This window comes from Perognathus longimembris, chromosome 17 (genome assembly GCF_023159225.1).
Source record: "Perognathus longimembris pacificus isolate PPM17 chromosome 17, ASM2315922v1, whole genome shotgun sequence".
NCBI classification, from domain to species: Eukaryota; Metazoa; Chordata; class Mammalia; order Rodentia; family Heteromyidae; genus Perognathus; species Perognathus longimembris.
The window spans coordinates 19,844,363-19,864,490 of NC_063177.1; the positions used below are offsets into that span (position 1 = coordinate 19,844,363).

A 20,128-nucleotide genomic window follows, 5' to 3' on the forward strand; every position below is an offset into this window, starting at 1 on the left:
CTTCTGATCTAGTAGGGACCTTTGATTGCTATTTATGCAAGGTTACTTCTAGGGAGCCACCTCCTCTGCTAGGGTTTGTAGGTCCCTCTGAGGCTGGACACTAACATCTCTTAGGGGGCACTACACCACTCAGCCTGAGAGCACACACTAGATTAAACTCATGTTCTCTTTACTCTCTGCCAAGTGTAGGGAAGCAGCCAGCATCAGAATTGGAGTGGCCTGGCTCCTAATACTGGCCAACCACTGCCTTCTCTGGTCTCACCAAGCCCAGGAGGAGGCAGGCGAGTTGGGTGTTGGAGTAGTGGGCTTGCTAGTCAGCATAAGTCCGTAAGGCATCTAGACCACAAGTGCAAGATTTGGGCTAACAAGCTGCTTAAGATATAAGATGGTGACCAATCCACACTACTTCCAGATCTCTAAGCACCAGACAGGACTTGGGCTCATTTGTCCCCATTCTTAGGATTCCTTCAGCCCTATCACCTTAGTGATTATTAGAGGTCAGTACATTCTGAAATATTAAATCTCAGTTCTAGTCCTTGTTAGTGTTGTGCTTAATCCTCCACCAGGGGGAGCTTGGGTTGTAGGGCAACATAGTAGTCAATATTATGGCCTAGACAGAGCACAAAACGTCTGGTAGGGAAGAGAAATTTAGGAAGTGAGTCCACAACTCTACTTACTGCAAACATAGGTCTGTGCCAGTGTAGCATTGTACAATTTTATTAGAAATTAGTGTTTACTTCCATCACTTAGGCTGAGCCACAAAGGATTGCAGTTATATGACAAAGGAAAAGTTCTCTCATGCCAGAATCTGTGCCATCCTTTGGACAGACGATGGTTGCATACCAAATTTAATAAAACCCAGTCCTGGGTTTTATTTCTGAAGAAATCCCAGTTTCTTCAGAAATTGACAGTTTGACCTTCCCTACTCTTTTTATTCTCCCATAGGCTGCTTTTCTTTGGAAAATTCATAGTGTCAAGACCTGTGTTTTCATCCCTTGGGACTAGAGATTCCTCATACCCATAAGTCACAAGGTCCACTCAACAAAGCTAAGATCAGTGTTAGTGTTTTAAGACCAAGGTTATTTCCAGTCAAAGAATATAAATGCCCAGCCTCGGACTACTGTGCTTTCTTAGAACCCAGGACTAGACACCACGAAGAGCTGAGGGCCTGAATATTAAAGCAAGTAGAGGCTAAAGGGGACATGGGGGTCAAAGAACAAGCATGGGAATACTCAGTGGGGAGCTGGGAATTTTGAGTTCTAAAGGGTTTCATGAGAACAGCTGAGAAAATAGGCTGGTGGCCTCAGGCTGAAGCATTCCAGTCTCTCTGGAAAAGACACAAAGCCAAAGCTTGAATTTGTGCAAGAAATGGATTGTCTTAATTCCAGTGAAGGCTATAAGAATTAGTAGCTGATCACTAAGGTGCCTGATCTAAGTCTTACAACTATTTCTACATTCAAGACTGTGACTTAACATAAAATGCCTGACTAAGTCATATTGCCCAACTCTGGGCCTGGCATTTTCCAGTAGTCAGCTCTGTGTAGCCACTAGGTGATCCCGAGTAGTCAACACAGGGACAAACTGAACCTGATCAGCCGTGCTCTTCCCCAAGGAAGCAGGCACTGCATGTGGCCACGATGCTCTGTCCAGCAGAGACCATCAGTTCTCTCCCTCAGCATTCCTCTGCAAACAATTCAGATAAGCTCCAAGCCAAACAAGGCGATGAGAACCAAAGTCATGAGGAGAAACTCACACCCTGTCTGGTGCTTGGCATCTCCAGGCCAAGCGACCTAAAAGAAAGGTTTCCCATCACTGTATGTATGCACTCGCCACGTGGCAGAACCGCCTTCTCCAAGAACATGGATATCAGGATGAGCCATTGATGCACAGTCTGCTGGGATCCCAGTTTGCTGTCCTCAGCTAATGGGCACACAGGCCGGCAATGCGCAATGCTTGGGTTCTGCTGCCTTCTTGCTGTGGCTTCCATGTATTTCTGGTCCAGAGGCGCTCTCTGCCCCCATGACAGCTTTTGGTTTTACAGTATAAAAGGGCATTGTGTCTTGGGACTGAGGGCAACAAAGGACAAGAGTCAAAAAGAACCCTGTTAGATGCAAGGAGTCAGTGAAGTGGCCCTATGAGGTTGGGTAGGGTCTTTTCACAAGATGCTAGTAAGACCCCAGGTCCCAACTTTCCTTCCTTGGTGCCCTTTAGGTTGGCTGGCCGGCCAAGACTGGCAAAGCTAAAGCTGTTTGTGTTTTTTTTTATTGCTTTTCTTTCTTTTCTTTTTTTTTCTTTGCAAGTCTCACTGAACAGCCCAAATTAGCCTCAAATTTGGGGATTCCCCTACCTCAGCCTTACAAGTGCTGGGATTATAGGTACATACTACCAGCTCCAGCTAATCAATTGCTTCCTCTTTATCCCCTCTCTCAAGCTGTTTCTACAGGAAAGGGGATTCAGGTGAGAAAGATACGGGTTAGGACACAGTAAAAATCTCCTGAATAAAAGTACAAAGTGCTTTCAAGATAGATCTCAAAGGCAAGGGGGAGGGTTAGACAGAGGGGTCTGCCTTAAACAGGGTTCTGGCACCCTGTGGGGGCAACAAAAATGCCCAGTCTTCACTCATGAGACGCAAAAATAATTCTTAGTTTTTTTTGTGTGTGTTTTTGGTGGTACTGGGGACTGAATCAGGTAGACTGCACAGGCCAGACAATCTCTTTACCACTGAGTTCCATGCCTGGTCCTCTAGATAGAAGTTTACTCTTTGAGATAAGGTCTAGATAAGTTACCCAGGCTGGCAACAAAACTTGATCTCCCACTTTAGCCTCCCAGATAAGTTAGGATTAAAGGTATGCACCACTACATCCGACATCTATATTATTTAAAACCCAAGCTTGTCAAACCTATGCTTAAAAATCCTTGAAGAAGCCCCTCCTGTTAAAGAGGAGGCCTCCATAGCACCAGAAGCTGCCGTTCCTCCCCTGTGACGACATTCCTCATGGGAATGGCTTCTTAGCCGGAGGTGTGGGTCCATGCCCCCCAGAGCAGAAGCATCTTCCTGTTGGGAGAAGCTTCTGGAAGTACTGGGGGGGGAGGGGCCCTGGCAGGCACTCTGAACTCCCAGGCAGGACCCATCACCTCTGCATGCTGGAGCTGACTCTAGCTGGCAGCAGCAAGGAGTGGCCAGTGGGGTTGGAGCTCCACAGGACGGCAGGGGCCCGTCAGTCTCGATGAGTAGACTGGTGGCCGAGCTGCCTATCATCGTAAGTGCTGTAGCGCTTGACATGGATGCGGCGCACTCGGTCCCGGAGTTCAAAAGTCTCCTCATCTTCACTGGGGGAAGCCTGGCTGTGACTCCGGCTTGTGGCCTCCAATAAGGAGTTGTCAGGGACGCGGGGGGTCTCATAGAGTAGGACATTCAGTGTCTCCTCATAGATCCGGGCCTCTGGGAACTCCACCTGGAGTGAAGGAGACAAGACTGAGGCTCTACATCAGTGGGAGTACCTACCAGTGCTCTTGGCCCTGTGTGATTCCACGAAGCCTGTGACCTCACAAGACTGGTGGCTGGCTAGCGATGGGGGACAGGTCTCCTGAAGGAGGTGTGAGGGGGGATATACTCTATGGCTTGTTTAGCATGTGCAAAGCGGAGCTAAGACCCCACTACCACTCAAAAGAAAAAAAAAAAAAAGGAAATGAACACTTCTGAGATTAATGAGGGAGGACTAAGCATTTTTGCTATGTCTACAGGGTGTTAGGACCCCACCCAGGACTCATGCTAACCCAAGACTGATGATAGCGTGCGTGGAAGGTGGGCCTAGCTGCAGACACAGCTCCGCCATTTACTAGCTGGGAGGCCTGTGGCCTGAGCTTTCTGGGCTGCAGTTTCTGTAAAGTGATTTAATATCCAGGGTTAAAAAAAAATTTATTTTTGGCAGTACTGGGGTTTGAACTTAGGTTTTGTGCTTGTTATGGTGGTATTGTACCACTTGAGCCATGTCTCCAGCTCTTTTTTAGTTATTTTATTCTTTTAGGGGGTCTTCCTTTTTGTTCAGGCTAGCTTAAACATGATCCAATTTAGGCTTCCTAAATAGCTAGAATGACAGGCACATAGCATCATGCTCAGCTTTTAATTAACTGAGATGAGGTCTTGTCAACTTTTTTGTCTGGGCTGGCCTCAAACCTCAATCTTCCCTGCCTCCTAAGTAGTTACAATTACAGTTATGAACTGTCATATACAGGTTTTATTTTTCTGAGACATGGTCTTCCCATGTAGCTTAGGCTGGTAGAGCTATGTTTGTACCAAGTACCATGTAAATTATTATGTAGCTCTATCTGGCCCCAAATTTCTATTGCTCTTGCTTGAGTCTCCTGAATGTGGGTATATACCAGTATGCCTGGCTAATATCTACCTTGAGTTGTCAGCATCACAAGAGAGATGTAAACTGCTTAGCATAGGAAAGAGCCTAATACATAGTCAATTATCAAATGCATAAATAAAAAGGAACTGCTATTGGGCAGTGGTGGCACATGCCTGTAGTCCTAACTACTCAGAAGTCTGAGATTTGAAGGCCAGCCAGGAATTTTTTTTTTTTTTTTTTTTTTTTTGGCCAGTCCTGGGCCTTGGACTCAGGGCCTGAGCACTGTCCCTGGCTTCTTCCCGCTCAAGGCTAGCACTCTGCCACCTGCGCCACAGCGCCGCTTCTGGCCGTTTTCCATATATGTGGTGCTGGGGAATCGAACCTAGGGCCTCGTGTATCCGAGGCAGGCACTCTTGCCACTAGGCTATATCCCCAGCCCCCAGCCAGGAATTTTGAACAGTATTCTAACCAAGCCATGGCCCAAGCTATGGTCATTACATCACACTGCTTCCTTTAAGAATCCTCCCGGGCTGGGGATATAGCCTAGTGGCAAGAGTGCCTGCCTTGGTATACCCGAGGCCCTAGGTTCGATTCCCCAGCACCACATATACAGAAAACGGCCAGAAGCGGCGCTGTGGCTCAAGAGGCAGAGTGCTAGCCTTGAGCGAGAAGAAGCCAGGGACAGTGCTCAGGCCCTGAGTCCAAGGCCCAGGACTGGCCAAAAAAAAAAAAGAATCCTCCCGTTGTTGCATCTCACGTTTGCAAAAGAGAAAAACATTTAAATGGTTTATCCATCATCAGCAATGTCAGACAAGTGACAGAACCAGAATTTAAACCTGATCTGTTGCCACTGCAACAGGAAGTTTCCTGCTGGTCAGTGGGCTCTCTTGGCAGTCAGGAATGAACCATTTCTGTCTGCTCTTCATTTCCCTGTTTCTGGCTTTGTCCTAGCCAGCGGTGTCAGCGTAGCATGTTTGGGTAAGAATGCTGGATGTGTGGCCCTTTTTGTTCCTTATGGGAAAGGCAGCACCTGTCTTGCCCTAACCAGCCCCTCCCTGGCTGCTGTGTCCGGCCTCCGGTCAGAAGGCCCCATACCTTGGTCTGCTTCTTCTCTGTGGCGTATACGATGGAGGTGCAGCACACCTCTGCCAGCTTCCGACCCTGGCCATAGAAGGACCAGCAGCAGATCTCATCACCTATGACGTCCTTGATGAAGAGTACCCGGCCATTGAAGCGCAGGGACAGCTTGTCAAACAGCTCGATGTTCTTCAGCAGGTGGTCGTCAGAGTTGCTGAAAAACCCAGGAGAGCCAGCAGGCCTGGGAATGAGGTCCCAGCACAGAGGGGATGGCTGGGCCCTCCCCTTCCTGTCCCTGTATTGCTGCTGAAATGAAGGTATTGGGGGGAGATGTGGTCCTTAAAGGTTGGGGGCTTATGAGGAAAAGGATCCTATTGGCTTTTGATTATGGGGGTGGGAGAGGAGATTGAGGGAGGAGCTCTTCCCAAGCCTAGAAGCGGGGGGGGGGGGGGGGGGGGGGGAGGGAGTTCCACTGCTACTTCAGCAGGTGGTGCTTCTTGATTGCTGTGGGTGACACTGACCATGTGCCTGTTCACAGGGAGTCACCAGGAGGCTGCAGCCACCTGTGTACACTGGCCTGTCAGTCTAGTGCAAGTCCAAAGGCTGCAAGAGGTTTAGGACCTGGATAACTGGCTTTTTAGCATCCCTCCTCCATCGGCTAGGACAGTGAACACACCTGACACACCCCTGACATGTGGCAAGGTAAGGGCACATTTACATAACCTACCCTGGGCCCTGGGCCAAGTTCTAAATGCTTCCACCCTGACCACCCTCTACTCCCAGTTTGTCACTCTTAGCATGCCTCCTTCCAAAACCAAAACCCATGCCTCTGGCCAGTACGCAGCTTCCTTTGAATCTGCTATCTGCTCACTCGCAGCCCTTCTCCAGACCCCTACCTGGTATAGGAATACTTGTTGTTGCTTCTATTGTACAGCAGCTTCACCACGGGCTGTGAGGGAGGAGAGAGTGAGGAGTGGGCCGGGCTCCTGGCATCCCCTGGCCATAGTCCTCCACACTCCCCATACCTTGGTGGAGGATTCGATGAGCCTGTCCTCTTCCCTCAGGGATGTGATGATGGGGATGTTGCACACGGGCTGGTAGGAGCCCTTCTTGTCCTGGGTAACACACACACAGCAGAGAGTCTTGCTTAGTATCTTTAGCTAGCCAGGCACCCCCAAGCCTCTCTTATCCTGGCTACCCCCTGCTTTGTAAGGAGGCATTAGAGGTTATGAGGCCCCTGGCAACATATACCCCATTTCTAGAAAAACTACAGTCCGGATAGTAAGTAGTTCTGAGAACCAGAAGCAGAGCCTGCTCACAATGCCAAGTGTGACCCTCCCCCCCCCCCCATCTGCTGGGTGGTTGGGCCTGGCCTGACTGGGTTTGTACTCCCCAACCTCATCTCCCACTCAGCCCACCAGGAACACACACCCTTCCGTCTCAGCTGCCCTTCTCTGTTGCATACCTGCAGGGCAGTCTGGCACATGTTCACCAGCCCCTGGATGAGGTAATATTTTGCTTCAGCCATCAATTCCTTGATTTCTTGACGATTTTGAGGGAGGGTGATGGTGTCATCTCGGAGGTAATTCAAAATGGTGCCAAAATGCTTTCCACATCGGTCGATGAGGATCCAGCCTAGGGGTTCAGATCCCCACCCCCATCCCAAATTACCATTTGTATTGAATGCCTCAACAATAAGAAAGACCAGCTGGGTGTGCAAACCTGTAATCCTAGCCACTTGAAGGCTAAGATCTGAGGATCATGGTTCAAAGCCAGCTGGTGCAGAAAAGTCATGAGACTCTTATCTCCAATTAAACACCAGAAAACCAGAAATGGCACTGTGGTCAAAACCTTGGGGACAGTACCCAGGTCAAGCCTCATGACTGATCCCTTCCTCCCCAACCCCCCTGGCCTCCCCACTCCTAAAAATATAAAGAAAAACTACCTGATAAGTCAGGCAGCAGGTAGCAAGGAAAGGAGCTTTCTGAGCACAAAGAACAGGGCCCAGAGGACAGGAGAGGGAAGGGACTGCCAAACTGCTCTTCCCCTCTTCCCTGGATTTTAAAGTATAGATCTTGTCCCTGGACACACAGCCTCCTGGGGGCCATTTCAAAGGTGAAGAAGAAAAGTGTTTTTGTGCTCTAGATCTGTGAGTCTAAGCTGTGCTCTGTAATCATTTCCTTTGTATCTCCCTACCCCACCCAACAAAGCCATGCATCACCTTCTTTGTCAGTCAGCACCTCCATGCGCCCGCTGAACATGGCCTTGAGCATGGTGTCGTGCCGGGTGAGGGCCCGCACGGTCGTGTAGTACAGGGAGCCGCCAACATTGAGCTGCACATACTTGTTGCCCAGCCCGCCTCCCTTGAAACCACTTAGCTTGGGCTTGGCCCCTGAGGCCGGGCACAGACAGGTGTCCCCAGACATCTCCCGCTGCAGGTAGATCACCACACGGCAGGAGGTAGGCTTGGAAGACTCCGCCGTGGTGGAAGTGGTCACAAGTGAGTGGCTGATGGAGGCCAGAACCTCATACTCTCAGTGCTGTGAGAGGGAGGAGAGAATACAAAAGTCAGCACAACAGAGCCCCCAAACAAGGAGGCTGTGTTCTCCCTCCTTGCTCTGCCCAGGCTAAGTCCCCAGGTAACAGTAGGAATGGCTTTCCTGCCGCTCCTTGGTGGGGAGGCCGCTCTGGGAACGCAGGCGCTCACAGCACTGGTTCTTAGTCCCCTCGCCAGCTAGCTGGAGATTTGACTCAGCTCTGAGTGGCAAGGAAGACAAGCAGATCCGTACACCTAGTCAGAGAGGCTCCCAGGCTCATCCTAAGAGCCACCAGAAAGGTTCTAACTATTCACAAGGTTCCTGAGATCCCACACTTTCAGTCCAACCTATTGGGAATCTGGCCAGCCTCGGAGTTTCCCTGGAGTGTGAAGGACAGGATGCATTTCCTGCCTCAGCACGTCAGGAGAGAGCCTGGCTAAGGAAGGAAAGTGAGTGTGGCTTCAGGAGGCCGCTGACCAGTGCGCTTGGCAGGAGTGCCCTGGGCTCCCCCTGGGCTTCCTGGCCTTTCCCCTTTCTTGGCGTCAGCCTTGACCCTAGTTCCTGAAATTGTCACCATTTTCCAAAGGCAGAACAACCACAGGATGGCTATTTTTGCTGCCTTTCCTGAGAGGTAGTCCAGCCCTGACTCCTCCTCTCTCCACTCCCAGTAAGAAGGGGGAGAAAAAGACAAGTCCAGATGACAATTCTAAACATAATGAACTGATGCACAGATTAAAACACTAACAAGTTCACAGATCTGAGGTGTGAGGCAAACAAACCAAGGTCACCCTTGGGATTTATTCTACTTCTGCCCCTCTGTTGGTGAAGCTTAGTTGCTTCTAGGTTCTGGATCCATGAACTCAAGCAACAGAGTATTGGAAAATGTTTTTTTAAATTGCAACTTCACTCTACATATACGTTTTCTTGTTGTTTCCTAAACAATACAGTATAATGATTATTTGCATAGTATTATACTTTATATATTTCCATTGTACATTTTCTTTTTGCTTTCTGGGTCATTTTAATTCAGGGCCTTGCAAGCCCTCAGCCTGCTTAGCTAGCACTCTACCACTTGAACCATGCCTTCAGTCCTGCTTTTTGCTGGTTATTTTGGAGATAAGACTCTCATAGTTCCTGCATGGGTTGGGTTCCAACAGTAATCCTCCAGGTCTCATCAGCTAGGATTACAGGTGTGAGCCACTAGTGCCTGGTTACACTGTATATTTTCATATGCATTTACATTAGGTATGATAAGGCATCCAGAGATGATTTAAAGTATACAGGAGGATATGTATAGGTTATATATGTAAACAATCCATTTTATAATTGGGTCCTGGAGCCAATGCTTTGCAGATACTGATGGGAAACTGTATTATGTTATGGCTAAGGAGTCACTAGACTGAGCATAGTGGAGCACTCCTGTAACCCCAACACTCAGCTATGCTGAGTCAGGGGAGATCTTGGTTGGAGGCCAGACTGGGCTACATAGCAAGATACTGGCTTTTACTTCTTTTTTTTTTGGGGGGGGGGGGGTGTTTGTCATGGGGCTTGAACTCTGGGCCTGGGTGCTGTCCCTGAGCTCCACCACTTGAAGCCACGGGGCCACTTCTAGTTTTCTGGTTAATTGGACATAAGAGTCTCATGGACTTTCCTGTCTGGGCTGGCTTTGAACTGCAATCCTCAGATCTCAGCCTCCCAAGTAGCTAGGATTATGGGCATGAGCCATGGGCAAGATACTGTCTTTTTTTTTTTTTTTTTGGCCAGTCCTGGGCCTTGGACTCAGGGCCTGAGCACTGTCCCTGGCTTCTTCCCGCTCAAGGCTAGCACTCTGCCACTTGAGCCACAGCGCCGCTTCTGGCCATTTTTCTGTATATGTGGTGCTGGGGAATCGAACCTAGGGCCTCGTGTATCCGAGGCAGGCACTCTTGCCACTAGGCTATCTCCCTAGCCCAAGATACTGTCTTTAAAAAAAAAAAAAAAAAAGAAAAATTTGTTTGCTGATGAAAGGCACAGTAGCTAATATTCACTGTAGGCTTACTATGTAACAGGTACTACTTTAGGCATTTAGTCTATATTTTTAGCTCATTTAACTCAGCAATAAAACTATGGAGTATCCACTATGTTACACAGTAGGTAACCATGCAAAGATACTCTCTTTGCTTCAAGCAATTCAAAGAACACCACAGTGTTAACAAGAATTTTAGCTAAAGAGAGAATTTCAGACAGATGGAAGAGTAAGTGTAAAGTTCCTGTTAGGAAATAAGATTTTAGGAACAGAAATAAGGTCGTGGTGGCTGGTACCCATAAGGGGTGGGGATGGGGAAGCCTGATGCTGAAGTCAGGAAAGGGAGGTCCTAGGTGAAGAGCTCAGGTTTATTTTAATTATAATGTAGTAGAAGAATCCATGGGAAAGCTTCTCACAGGAGAGTGATATGAGCTGGCTTATTTATGTTTCAAGGATAGCTCTAGATTCTATGTAGAGCATGAATTGTAAAGGCACAAGAGAGGAAAGTGGGAAGGTCAGCAGGATCCCAGGGAAGACATGATGAAGGACCGCAGTGGTAGTGATGATGGAGAAAGAAGTGGAATAAGCCAATAACACGAAGGGTGGTTGTGCATCGTCTTTTATGTGGGCAATCCAGAAACATGGTACCTACTTCTCCAAGTTTACTGCTCAGCTCCCCTAAAAGTGCCAAGCACATTTTAATTAGTTAATGTAAGACCCACCCCTGGGAGGGCTCATGCAGATGTTCCCCACCTGGTTAAGTCTCCACCCAGTTACCTGGGTAACTGTCATACCTGGAGACAGTCACCTCCCCCTTCCCTGAGGTCACATCCTAATCCACCTGGCCACACCTCCCCACCCCACCCCAGCCCTAGATAAGGCATCACCTGGGGGTGACACCCTCTCTTGCACAGGGCTTGTGTTGCTAGCCAGCAGCTCCACAAAATAAAGTTCTCTCTTCTGACTGAATATGGTGGGGTATTCTAATCTTCGGCTGCCTATTTTAATAACGCTTACAGTTAACATATATGAAGTTGTTAGTTGGCAGGCTGGGAATGTGGCTTAGTACTAGAGTGCTTGCCTAGCATGCTTGAAGCCCTGGGTTCTATTCCTCAGCACCACATAAACAGAAAAAACGGTAAGTGGCGCTGTGGCTCAAGTGGTAGAGTGCTAGCCTTGAGCAAAAAGAAGCCAGGGACAGCGCTCAGGCCCTGAGTTCAAGCACCAGAACTGGCAAAAAAAAAAAAAAATAGGTCAAATTGTTAGTTGGGTATTATCCCTGAAAAGACTTAGAAGGGTCTGTGGGAAGAATGTTGAAGTGAATTCCTTGTGGTTTGTCCTGGATACTTTGCGCCAGGATACTGCTGGCGAGCACCAGTAGAACGCATGAGATCACCTTACCTTCTCCGGCCCACCTCAAAGGACTAAACACGTTTTTTTTTAACAGGTTTTAGCAAGTTCCTTATATACTTTATAACCGGGCCCCAATTTCCCCAGGATCAAAGAAAGCACACATATTTTGCCAAATCAAAGGCAGTAAGTCAATGGCCGTGGAAGAAAGACATTCCAGAGCTAATCCATTTCTCTCCCACAGAGCAAATGCCCTGAGCTCCTGGATGACGTCAGGACGGATTCCACCCAGGCCAATGAGTTCCAGGAATCCCGCGGCAGGTGACGCCCAGACAGACATTCCAGCGGGAACGAGGTTCCCGCCGAGGGCTGCGGAGCCCTTCCTTCCGGGCTCCGCGGGTGGCTACTCGGGGATGCCTACGCCTGGGGGCGGACCCCGCTGTTGGTACCCTAAGCAGAACAAAGGACCAACCACCCCGACGGCAGAAGGAAGTGGGGTCGTAAAGGGAGGACCCAGAAATCCGCCCAGCCGAGGGCGGCGGGAGGAGTGGGAGGTACCCCTGATCTCGACTGGGCTCCACGCCTCGAGTCTCGGAGGACCTTAGCGACACCCCGCCCCTCTCGACGCCAGTGCAGGCTGTTTTGCAGCCTGCGGACCGGCTCTGACACTACCTCTAGTGGAGGGTCTGAACTTCGGTCTCCCCCACGCAGCCCCACGCCTTTTCCCCAGGACCCCGCGGAGGCCGGTTCATCCCTCCCTTCCCCTACGGCCTCTGCAGGCCGGTCTCTCACCGTCCTCCAGGGTGCCTCTCCTCCCTACCGAGTGGCGGGTGGACTCCGCACCGGCCTTGGGCCTGTGGTCGCCGGTCCGCCAGCAATCCCGGCTGTGAGCTCACATCCTGCGCCGGCCGACTCCTCCCGGAGTAGCTGCCCAGCCCTGACCTCTCTGGAAAACAAGACTACAAGGCCCGGCGTGCACCGCACTTGGCCAGGGGGTGGAGTCAGAACCATTGAGAACCCCGCCTCACGTACAGCTATTTCCGGCGGGCGGCCGGTGCAATGTCTTCTGGGTTTTGTAGTCCCCTAGGGCTCCTGTTTCCCAGCAGCCTCTGGGGGCGGTTGGTATAAATTCTTCCGGTGTCGGGCAGTGACGTCAGGGGTAAACGGGTTCCGTAGCCGTGGCAGCGGCCGGTGCAGGTAGGAACGCGTCCACTGCAGTTTACCTGAGGAGCCGTCTGCTTGCGCCGGCGGGGGCCGCGGCGTGCCGCCGTTAGGGGTCGGCAGGTAGGGGACGCGGGCGGGCCCGTGGTGAGGGTAGCTGAAGGTTCTCGCTTTCAGGAGGGGCCGGCCCGACCCCGGCGGCCAGGTCGGGGAGGCGGGAGGTTCCCCGGCCAAGCCCCGGGAGCGGCTCGACACCCTCCTGGGCTCGCCCGCCACCACCTCGGGGTTAACCGTGGCGCGGATCCTGGGTGAGTGTACGGAGTAAAGACCCCAGTTCTTTTGTTCGGCCTTTTCTAACTTTCCGCTCGGTGTCTCTTCCACGCCCCGTGGGTGGAGCCGCATGGTAGCGTCTGTGGTCTGGGAGAGCCAGGGCTTGAGCGTCAGGGGCTTCAATCCCGGGTCAGGCAGCATCCGGTGTCCCCTAGATGCTGAGACGACGTGTGGTGGAAAGGAGTTAGGGAAAGAGTCTGGTGGTTCTAGGGGCACCGTCTCCTTGCATCTTTCTTCCATCTCCTCCATTCGCAATCGTACGCTCGGTCCAAGCCAGATTCACGGGAACCACGCCGGGCTCGTTTCTTCACTCGCCGTCTCCACTGTACATTGAGTCAGCCCATTACCAAGTCTTAGCAACTCCACTCAAGTATCGTCACTCAGAACGCCTGGCTGCCAACGCAGCTGCAAACTGTTGCTTACTTCCATAGCCTCCTATGTATGCTTGGGCAGTCATTCTGCAAACATTTACTGAGTGCCAATTAATGTGCCAGTGACACACTAGGATTATGGTGAGGAATTAGGGTGTGTGTGTGGCCTTGTCCGTTTGTTCTCTCGAATCCAATCCCTAGATGAGTCAGTTGTCATCGTTAACTTTTAAAATCCAAGCGCATTACTGTGGCCTTTGCAGCCCTTGGCCAGGCCGCATCCGGTTCCATTCTTATTCTTGATCCCAGTTTTGACCATCACACTAGCCTTTCAGTTGGAATGTGTCAAATGTCTTCTAGTCTCAGGGTCTCGCCCCTATGCCTGCTTAGATTGTCTCCCTTCTGCCTCCTCTTAGCAAACTTTAGGATACCTTTTAGGTCTCCATTTAAGAGTCACTTTTTCTGGAGGTGTCACTTGTTGAGTTATATCCTCCTGCATCTTCATTTAACTATCACAATTTGTGATTGTTTGCTGCGTCTTCAGAGACTTTGTCTTTGATGCTCTGTCCTCAGAGCAGGGACTCACTGGAGTCAGGAAGGCAAACAGTTATTTTGCTCCCTCAGGTTAAAGGAATTTTTCAGGAGCACCTGGTAGCAGTTAGTACTCAAATGTGTGTAAATAGAACAGGAAGGAAGGATGCCTTTTTAAAAATGAGCTTTCATTAGTCATACAGATTTTATTGTTACATTCCCACAAGTGTTTACAACACATTCCAATCAATCTCATCTCCAATCAATCATCATCTCCCTGCCCTCCCCTTCGAGGTACAGCTTCAATGGTTTGTTTTCATAGCTGCAAACAATCCACGTCTAACTGTACTCATCCTCCTTGTTAGCTCTGCCTGCTAAGATAGCTCTTTTTTTTTTTTTTTTTTTGCCAGTCCTGGGCCTTGGACTCAGGGCCTGAGCACTGTCCCTGGCTTCCTTTTGCTCAAGGCTAGCACTCTACCACTTGAGCCACAGCGCCACTTCTGGCCGTTTTCTGTATATGTGGTGCTAGGGAATTGAACCCAGGGCCTCATGTATACGAGGCAAGCTCTCTTGCCACTAGGCCATATCCCCAGCCCAGCTCTTTCTTTTTTAACAACTAAATTATCAGGAAATGTTGGATAATTAAAATGTTGCAGAAGAAAGGTGGTCGCTCATTTCAGTGGATTCCATTGACATCCCATAGGCACATTAGTTGGATCACAAATGTCTAAATTTAGATAGCAACATTTGGAAATGTCAGAGTTTTTGTCCTCTTGAAAATCAAAAGTCTCTCAACAGTAGGGGCTTTTTTTTCCCCTTCAGTGCTAGGAGTTGAACCCAGAGCCTCAGTACATACTAGCAAATACTCTTCTACTGAACTGTATCCTCAGCCTCATTGTCCCCCCACCCCCTTTCTTTTTGGGTCAGTATTGGGGCTTGAACTCAGGGCCTGGGTGCTACCGTTAGCTTTTTCACTTAAGGCTCTACCACTTGAGCCACAGTTCCACTTCCAGCTTTTTGGTGGTTAATTGGAGATAAGAGTCTCATGGACTTTCCTGCCCTGGCTGGATCCTTAGATCTCAGCCTCCTGGGTAGCTAGGATTACAGGCATGAACCGCTAGTGTCTGGCTGCCTCCCCTTTTAAACAGCCTAGGCCATTTACCTTCTTTTTTAAAATTTAATGTTTGGAGCCAACATGAAGGTGAGTTTTCAGTGTTTTCTCAGAATTGAGACATCCTTTGGACCAGGAATGCAGGGTCCAAAGACCAGGGGAGGGAGAGAATATTTTCTTTGATTCTCTATTGTCTACAGAAAAAAAAAAAAAAACACCACCAAAAAACCCTAAACTGCCTAGTTTTGCCCAAGGTCCCTGATGTTTGACCCTGCCCGAGTTTCCAGTTTCATCCCTCTCTTCATCCTCTGGGTAGGGTAGGTCCTGTCAGTGATGGGTCTGTGTTCTTCCTGCTAGTGTTCTCCGCTTGGAACATATTCCCTGGCTTCTGTATCTTAGACATTCTCATTGATACTTCATCCTTTGTGTTTTCTGACAGTGACTGATTCAACTTTGAGTCCTCATTCAGGCAACCTTGCAGTATCCCGTATAGTTGTTTTTTTTTTAATTTGTTGGTTGTGGGCCTTGAATTCAGGGCCTGGGCGCAGTCCCTGAGCTCTTTTGCTCAAGGCTAGCACTCTACCACTTTGAGCCACAGCACCACTCTTGTATAGATTTTGTAATGTCTTCTTTGTGTGTGTGTGCTGGTTCTGGAGCTTGAGCTCAGGACCTGGGAGCTGTTCCTTAGCTTTTTTTTTTTTTTTTTTGGCCAGTCCTGACCTAGGGCCTCGTGTATCCGAGGCAGGCACTCTTGCCGCTAGGCTATATCCCCAGCCCCTGTTCCTTAGCTTTTAAGCCAGCACTCTTGTCACTTGAACCATACCTTGACTTCCAGCTTTTTACTGGTTAACTGGAGATAAAAGCCTCTCAGACTTTCTTGTCCAGGCTGGCTTCAAACAGCAATTCTCAGATCTCAAGGGCTCTTGAGTAGTTAGGATCACAGGCATGAGCCACCAGTGCCTGGCTTTTCTTCCTTCCTTTTTTTTTTTTTTCTTTTCTTTTTTTTGTACTGGGGCTTGAACTTAGGGCATCTCATTCAGTCTTTCTGCTTTGGGATGGCACATTACCACTTGAACCATGCCTCCACTTCTGCTTTTTGCTGGTTAATTGGAGTTGAGCCTCTCATATTTGTCTGTCCTGGCTGGCTTTAAACTTTGATCGTTAGATTTCAACATCCTGAGTAGCTAGGATTTAGGCATGAGTCACTAGCACCCTGCTTATAATATTCTTATTTTTTTGTTTATCTTTAACCTTAATTTTTAGTCCACTTAGTTTTTTTAAAAAAATTATTTGCCTTTTATGTTGTTCCAGTACCTGAATTGGAAAAGCCTTTATGTCCTGAGTACATAAATGGGGATATGTAAATATGCCTTTGGCTTTTACAACTTAGTCGACATGTCTGTTCTTGTCTCTTCCTGTTCTTTGTGATGTTTCTGTAAAAGCACTGAACAGTGTCATTTTTCAGCTTGCCTGTCTGTCTTCCTCCAGCGAAACTATGTGCTCCTGTGGGGCGGGCGAGCACCATGTTCCACCCATCTTTGTACCCAGTATCTATCAGTGCTGGCATGTAGTTGGCACTCGAGAAATGTATGTTGAGTGAACGATGCCTGTGACAAGCAGCCGGACTTTATTCTTTCCTGCCCCTTGCTCCTATGACACATCTCCTCCTGACTCCTCCTGAACTTCTCTAGGGGACCAGGAAGGGAAACAGGTGAGGCTGAGGGAAAGGGGAGCCATTGGAATACCAGAGGTTTTGGCACTGGTGTCTGTGGGCAGGTGTGGGACGGGCTAGGAGCAGCCATTTCCTTGGGTGTCTGGAACATGATTGGGACTGGTTTCTTTGCAGCAATGGCCAAGGACATCCTGGGGGAAGCGGGGCTGCACTTTGATGAGCTGAACAAGCTGCGGGTATTGGACCCAGAGGTTACCCAGCAGACCATAGAGCTCAAGGAAGAGTGCAAGGACTTCGTGGACAGTGAGTATTTGGGAGACCTGCTCAAAGCCACTTAGTTGTATCCCACCCCAAGTGCAGCTCAGCCCTGGCGGATTGGAAAAGGGGCTTCCTAAATGTTGACCGTGGTCTCTGAAAGCCAATGTGTCGTGCAGCCCCTCTACCTGCCCTCTTCTTAGGCCGTCATGTCGTCCACAGAGCCCCAGCCAAGCCAAATCTCGGGATGAGGAGGGGAGGGTATTTTTAGATATGCCGTCTGTGTGAGTTTTTGCTCCCCCAAACCTTACCATTCATGGGCCAGAGTTTGGGAGAAGGAAATGAATTAGCCATTGATTTGATTTCTTGGTAGAAATGGTTTTCCCCACTGTAGGCTTTAGAAGCAAGCAGCTCAACAGACCTATTGAAGTCATATTTGTGCAGAGGGCAGAGCTGGGTTTAGTAGAGCAAGGGTTGGCTCTGGAATGTGGCAGTTGACAAACTTGCTATATGCAACCAGATAGTAAAAGTGCATTCTGATACCAGTGACAGACAACGGCGAGTGGGAGACTGGGGTGTTTTAACTTTCTTGAGCTTTTTACTGGCTCTCACTCCAGCACTGACTGAAGTCTGAGGCAGCCATTGTTCTGAGACAGTCTTTGTGAACTGCACCTTGCACTTCTTAGCACTTCTGGTCCAGTTCCTGCCTTGGCTTCCATCTCCAGGTTCAGATCAAGAGGGGGAGCCTTATCATGCTGCTGACGGCTCACGCCTATAACCCTAGCTACTCAGGAGCTTGAGCTCTGAGAATCAAGGTTCAGAGTCAGCCTGGGCACCAACAACCAGCAAAAAGCCAGAAAGTGCACCGGTACACTTTGTAGCCCAAACAATGAGTACCAGCCTTGAGGAAAAAAAAAAATCAAAAGAGGCTAAGTCCCTGGAGTTCAACACTCCTTGTACAAGCACCAAATAAAGGAGACTAGGAGAATTAAAATAGTCACCAAACTTTGTTTTGTGGATCATGGGGCTTGAACTCAGCATGGGTGCTGTCCTTCAGCTCTTTCACTCAAAGTTAGCACTTTATCACTTTGAAGCACAGCTCCACTTAAGGTTTTCTTGTAGTTAATTGGAGATAAGAGTTTTATGGACTTTTCCTGCCCAACTGGCTTTGAACTGTGATCCTCAGATCTCAGCCTCCTGAGTAGCTAGGGTTACAGTTGAGCTACCAGTGCTGGCTTTTTTTTTTACTAACTCCCTCTTTGAGTTCTGGGATTTGAACTTGCCAAGCAGATGCTCTACCATTGAGCTACACCTGCATCCCATATTACACTGATTATTTCTGAGATAGGGTTATGCACTTGCCTAGGTACATACCTGGACAATGATATTTTTACTTCCCTCTGTAGCTAGGATGACAAGCATATGCCACCATGCTCAGCGTTTTCTGTTGAAATGGGAGTCTTGAAGACTTTCCAAAAAGCTAGGATAATAGATGCCACTGGAACCTGGGTGCTGTTTTTGTGCTGGTTCTGGGGCTTGAACTCAGGGCCTGGGTACTGTTGCTTGAGCAACAACTCCACTTATTTTTTGTAGTCAATTGGAGATGAGTCTCATGGACTTTCCTGCCCAGGCTGGCTTTGAATTGCATTCCTCAGATATCCACTTCCTGAGTAGCTAGGATTACAGGCGTGAGCCACTGACAGAAGGGGTGGTTATCTCTAGGCTCACTGCTTGAAGACAGTGCGGATGCTGAGTATTTCCTGTTCTTTCTCTACAAGAAATTGGCCAGTTTCAGAAGATAGTTGGTGGTCTAATAGAGCTTGTTGACCAACTTGCAAAAGAAGCAGAAAATGAGAAGATGAAGGTAAGATCAGCATGTCTGGTCTGTCTCAGCCAGGGATCCTGGTTCTCCATTGCTCTGGGGGGTGGGAGGCTCCTTAACTGCCCAGGTCTAGGTTGCCCCTAGTGGAAGAACACTTAAATTTCTGACCCAGGTACTGTCTGAGCTTACTTGGAATACACTTACCACTACTCCCTTGGATCTTCACACAAGTACTGACCTCTTATAAATGGGGAAATGAAGGCTTCCACAGTGTAGATGATTTGGTGAAGGGTACAAGGCCAAACGGCACCACTCAACAGGCCACTGAGTACCTGCAGGCTGGGGTCTGGAAGCATTCACATTCAAGGCCTGCCCACTCAGGGACCAGTAGATTCTCACTTACCCCCTCCTTCCTCCCTCCCTCCCTGCACTAACTTGTAGCTCCCTTTTGAGGACTCAGTGCTGTAGCGGGTATAAGGAAGCCATGCCTCTCTCTGGCATTATGTTACTGTGTCTCTTAGGCCATTGGTGCTCGGAACTTGCTCAAATCCATAGCAAAGCAGAGAGAAGCCCAACAGCAGCAACTTCAAGCACTAATAGCAGAAAAGAAAATGCAATTGGAAAGGTAAGAAGCCATCATCATGTAAAAGCAAGGTCTTCATCTTGATCACCTTGTTTTATTCTTTATCACTTTCATATGAATAGCATCTAACTTGCCATCCTGAGCTATGGGATTAAAAATAATAAAAGTTACCCATGATAGGAAGGAACTTGGTCAATGTCAAGTGACCTGCAGTAGCATGAGCTGAGGTAGCCAGTGCCCCGGCTGGGTCTCTGTAAGGAAGCGTCTCTTAGGGCTGGAGACCTCACAGGTGCCCTGGCCTCTTTTCTTTCTTACCCTAATTTCTTGGAATCATGTGCACCTCTGTATTCCTCTAGAAGTAATTCTGGTTTATTTCATCCTTTTCAGGGCTTCTAATGATTTTGTTTTTCAGGTATCGGGTTGAATATGAAGCTTTGTGTAAAGTAGAAGCAGAACAAAATGAATTTATTGACCAGTTTATTTTTCAGAAATGACTGAAATTTTCATTTCTATAGCAGGAAGGCAAAAGTACTCCCCAACCAAAAAAACCTCTGTACCATTCCAGTGACTTGACTAATGACCTGGGCACGTCCTGATGGACGGCGTGTAAGGATTGCAGTCCTCCGAAGGCGGTAACGCCATGTTGGGAAGCTGGTACTAAACAGTGCCCAGCACTGCAGGTGGTGAGGCAGGACAGGGCCTCACCTTTCACATTCTTAGTATGAATTAAGCAGTCTGTAACTGTGATCCACTTTTTGTAAACTCACAAAGCTTTGGAAGGAAAAGCAATAAATTGTTTTCAAACAGCTTGACCAGCCATGAAGTGTCAGCAGCTACCTTTATTTGGACCAGATGCACACAAGTCAGATAGTACCAACAGTTAGACCAATATGGCTTTGGAGCTGGGAAAGGCAGACTGGGATTGGCTGGGACCTGTACTCTTTGTGTGTGAAGGTTGGTGGCCTTTGGTG

At 48.8% G+C, this 20,128-nt stretch overlaps 2 protein-coding genes across 5 annotated transcripts; one reads left to right on the forward strand and one right to left on the reverse strand.

The window, feature by feature from the left end:
* Positions 1–701: 701 nt before the first annotated feature.
* On the reverse strand, positions 702–12,320 carry Tnfaip1 (TNF alpha induced protein 1). The gene is made up of 7 exons (XM_048365585.1): positions 12,117–12,320; positions 7,654–7,972; positions 6,898–7,067; positions 6,458–6,547; positions 6,329–6,381; positions 5,451–5,646; positions 702–3,455 (listed from the first exon to the last, which is right to left on the reverse strand). The coding sequence occupies exons 2-7, from the start codon at positions 7,856–7,858 to the stop codon at positions 3,219–3,221; spliced, it is 951 nt and encodes a 316-aa protein (XP_048221542.1). The 5' UTR covers positions 7,859–7,972; positions 12,117–12,320; the 3' UTR covers positions 702–3,218.
* A 127-nt stretch (positions 12,321–12,447) lies between these two features.
* Positions 12,448–19,981, forward strand: Ift20 (intraflagellar transport 20). 4 transcript variants are annotated; one of them, XM_048365590.1, is made up of 6 exons: positions 12,470–12,608; positions 16,314–16,536; positions 16,672–16,800; positions 18,531–18,616; positions 19,096–19,199; positions 19,570–19,981. In XM_048365590.1, the coding sequence occupies exons 3-6, from the start codon at positions 16,674–16,676 to the stop codon at positions 19,649–19,651; spliced, it is 399 nt and encodes a 132-aa protein (XP_048221547.1). In that variant the 5' UTR covers positions 12,470–12,608; positions 16,314–16,536; positions 16,672–16,673; the 3' UTR covers positions 19,652–19,981. The 4 variants fall into 4 exon arrangements, with proteins under 4 accessions (XP_048221548.1, XP_048221547.1, XP_048221546.1 ...); XM_048365591.1 differs by lacking the exon at positions 16,314–16,536 and having other exon boundaries at positions 12,448–12,521; XM_048365589.1 differs by lacking the exon at positions 16,314–16,536 and having other exon boundaries at positions 12,475–12,608.
* The last annotated feature ends 147 nt before the right edge of the window (positions 19,982–20,128 follow it).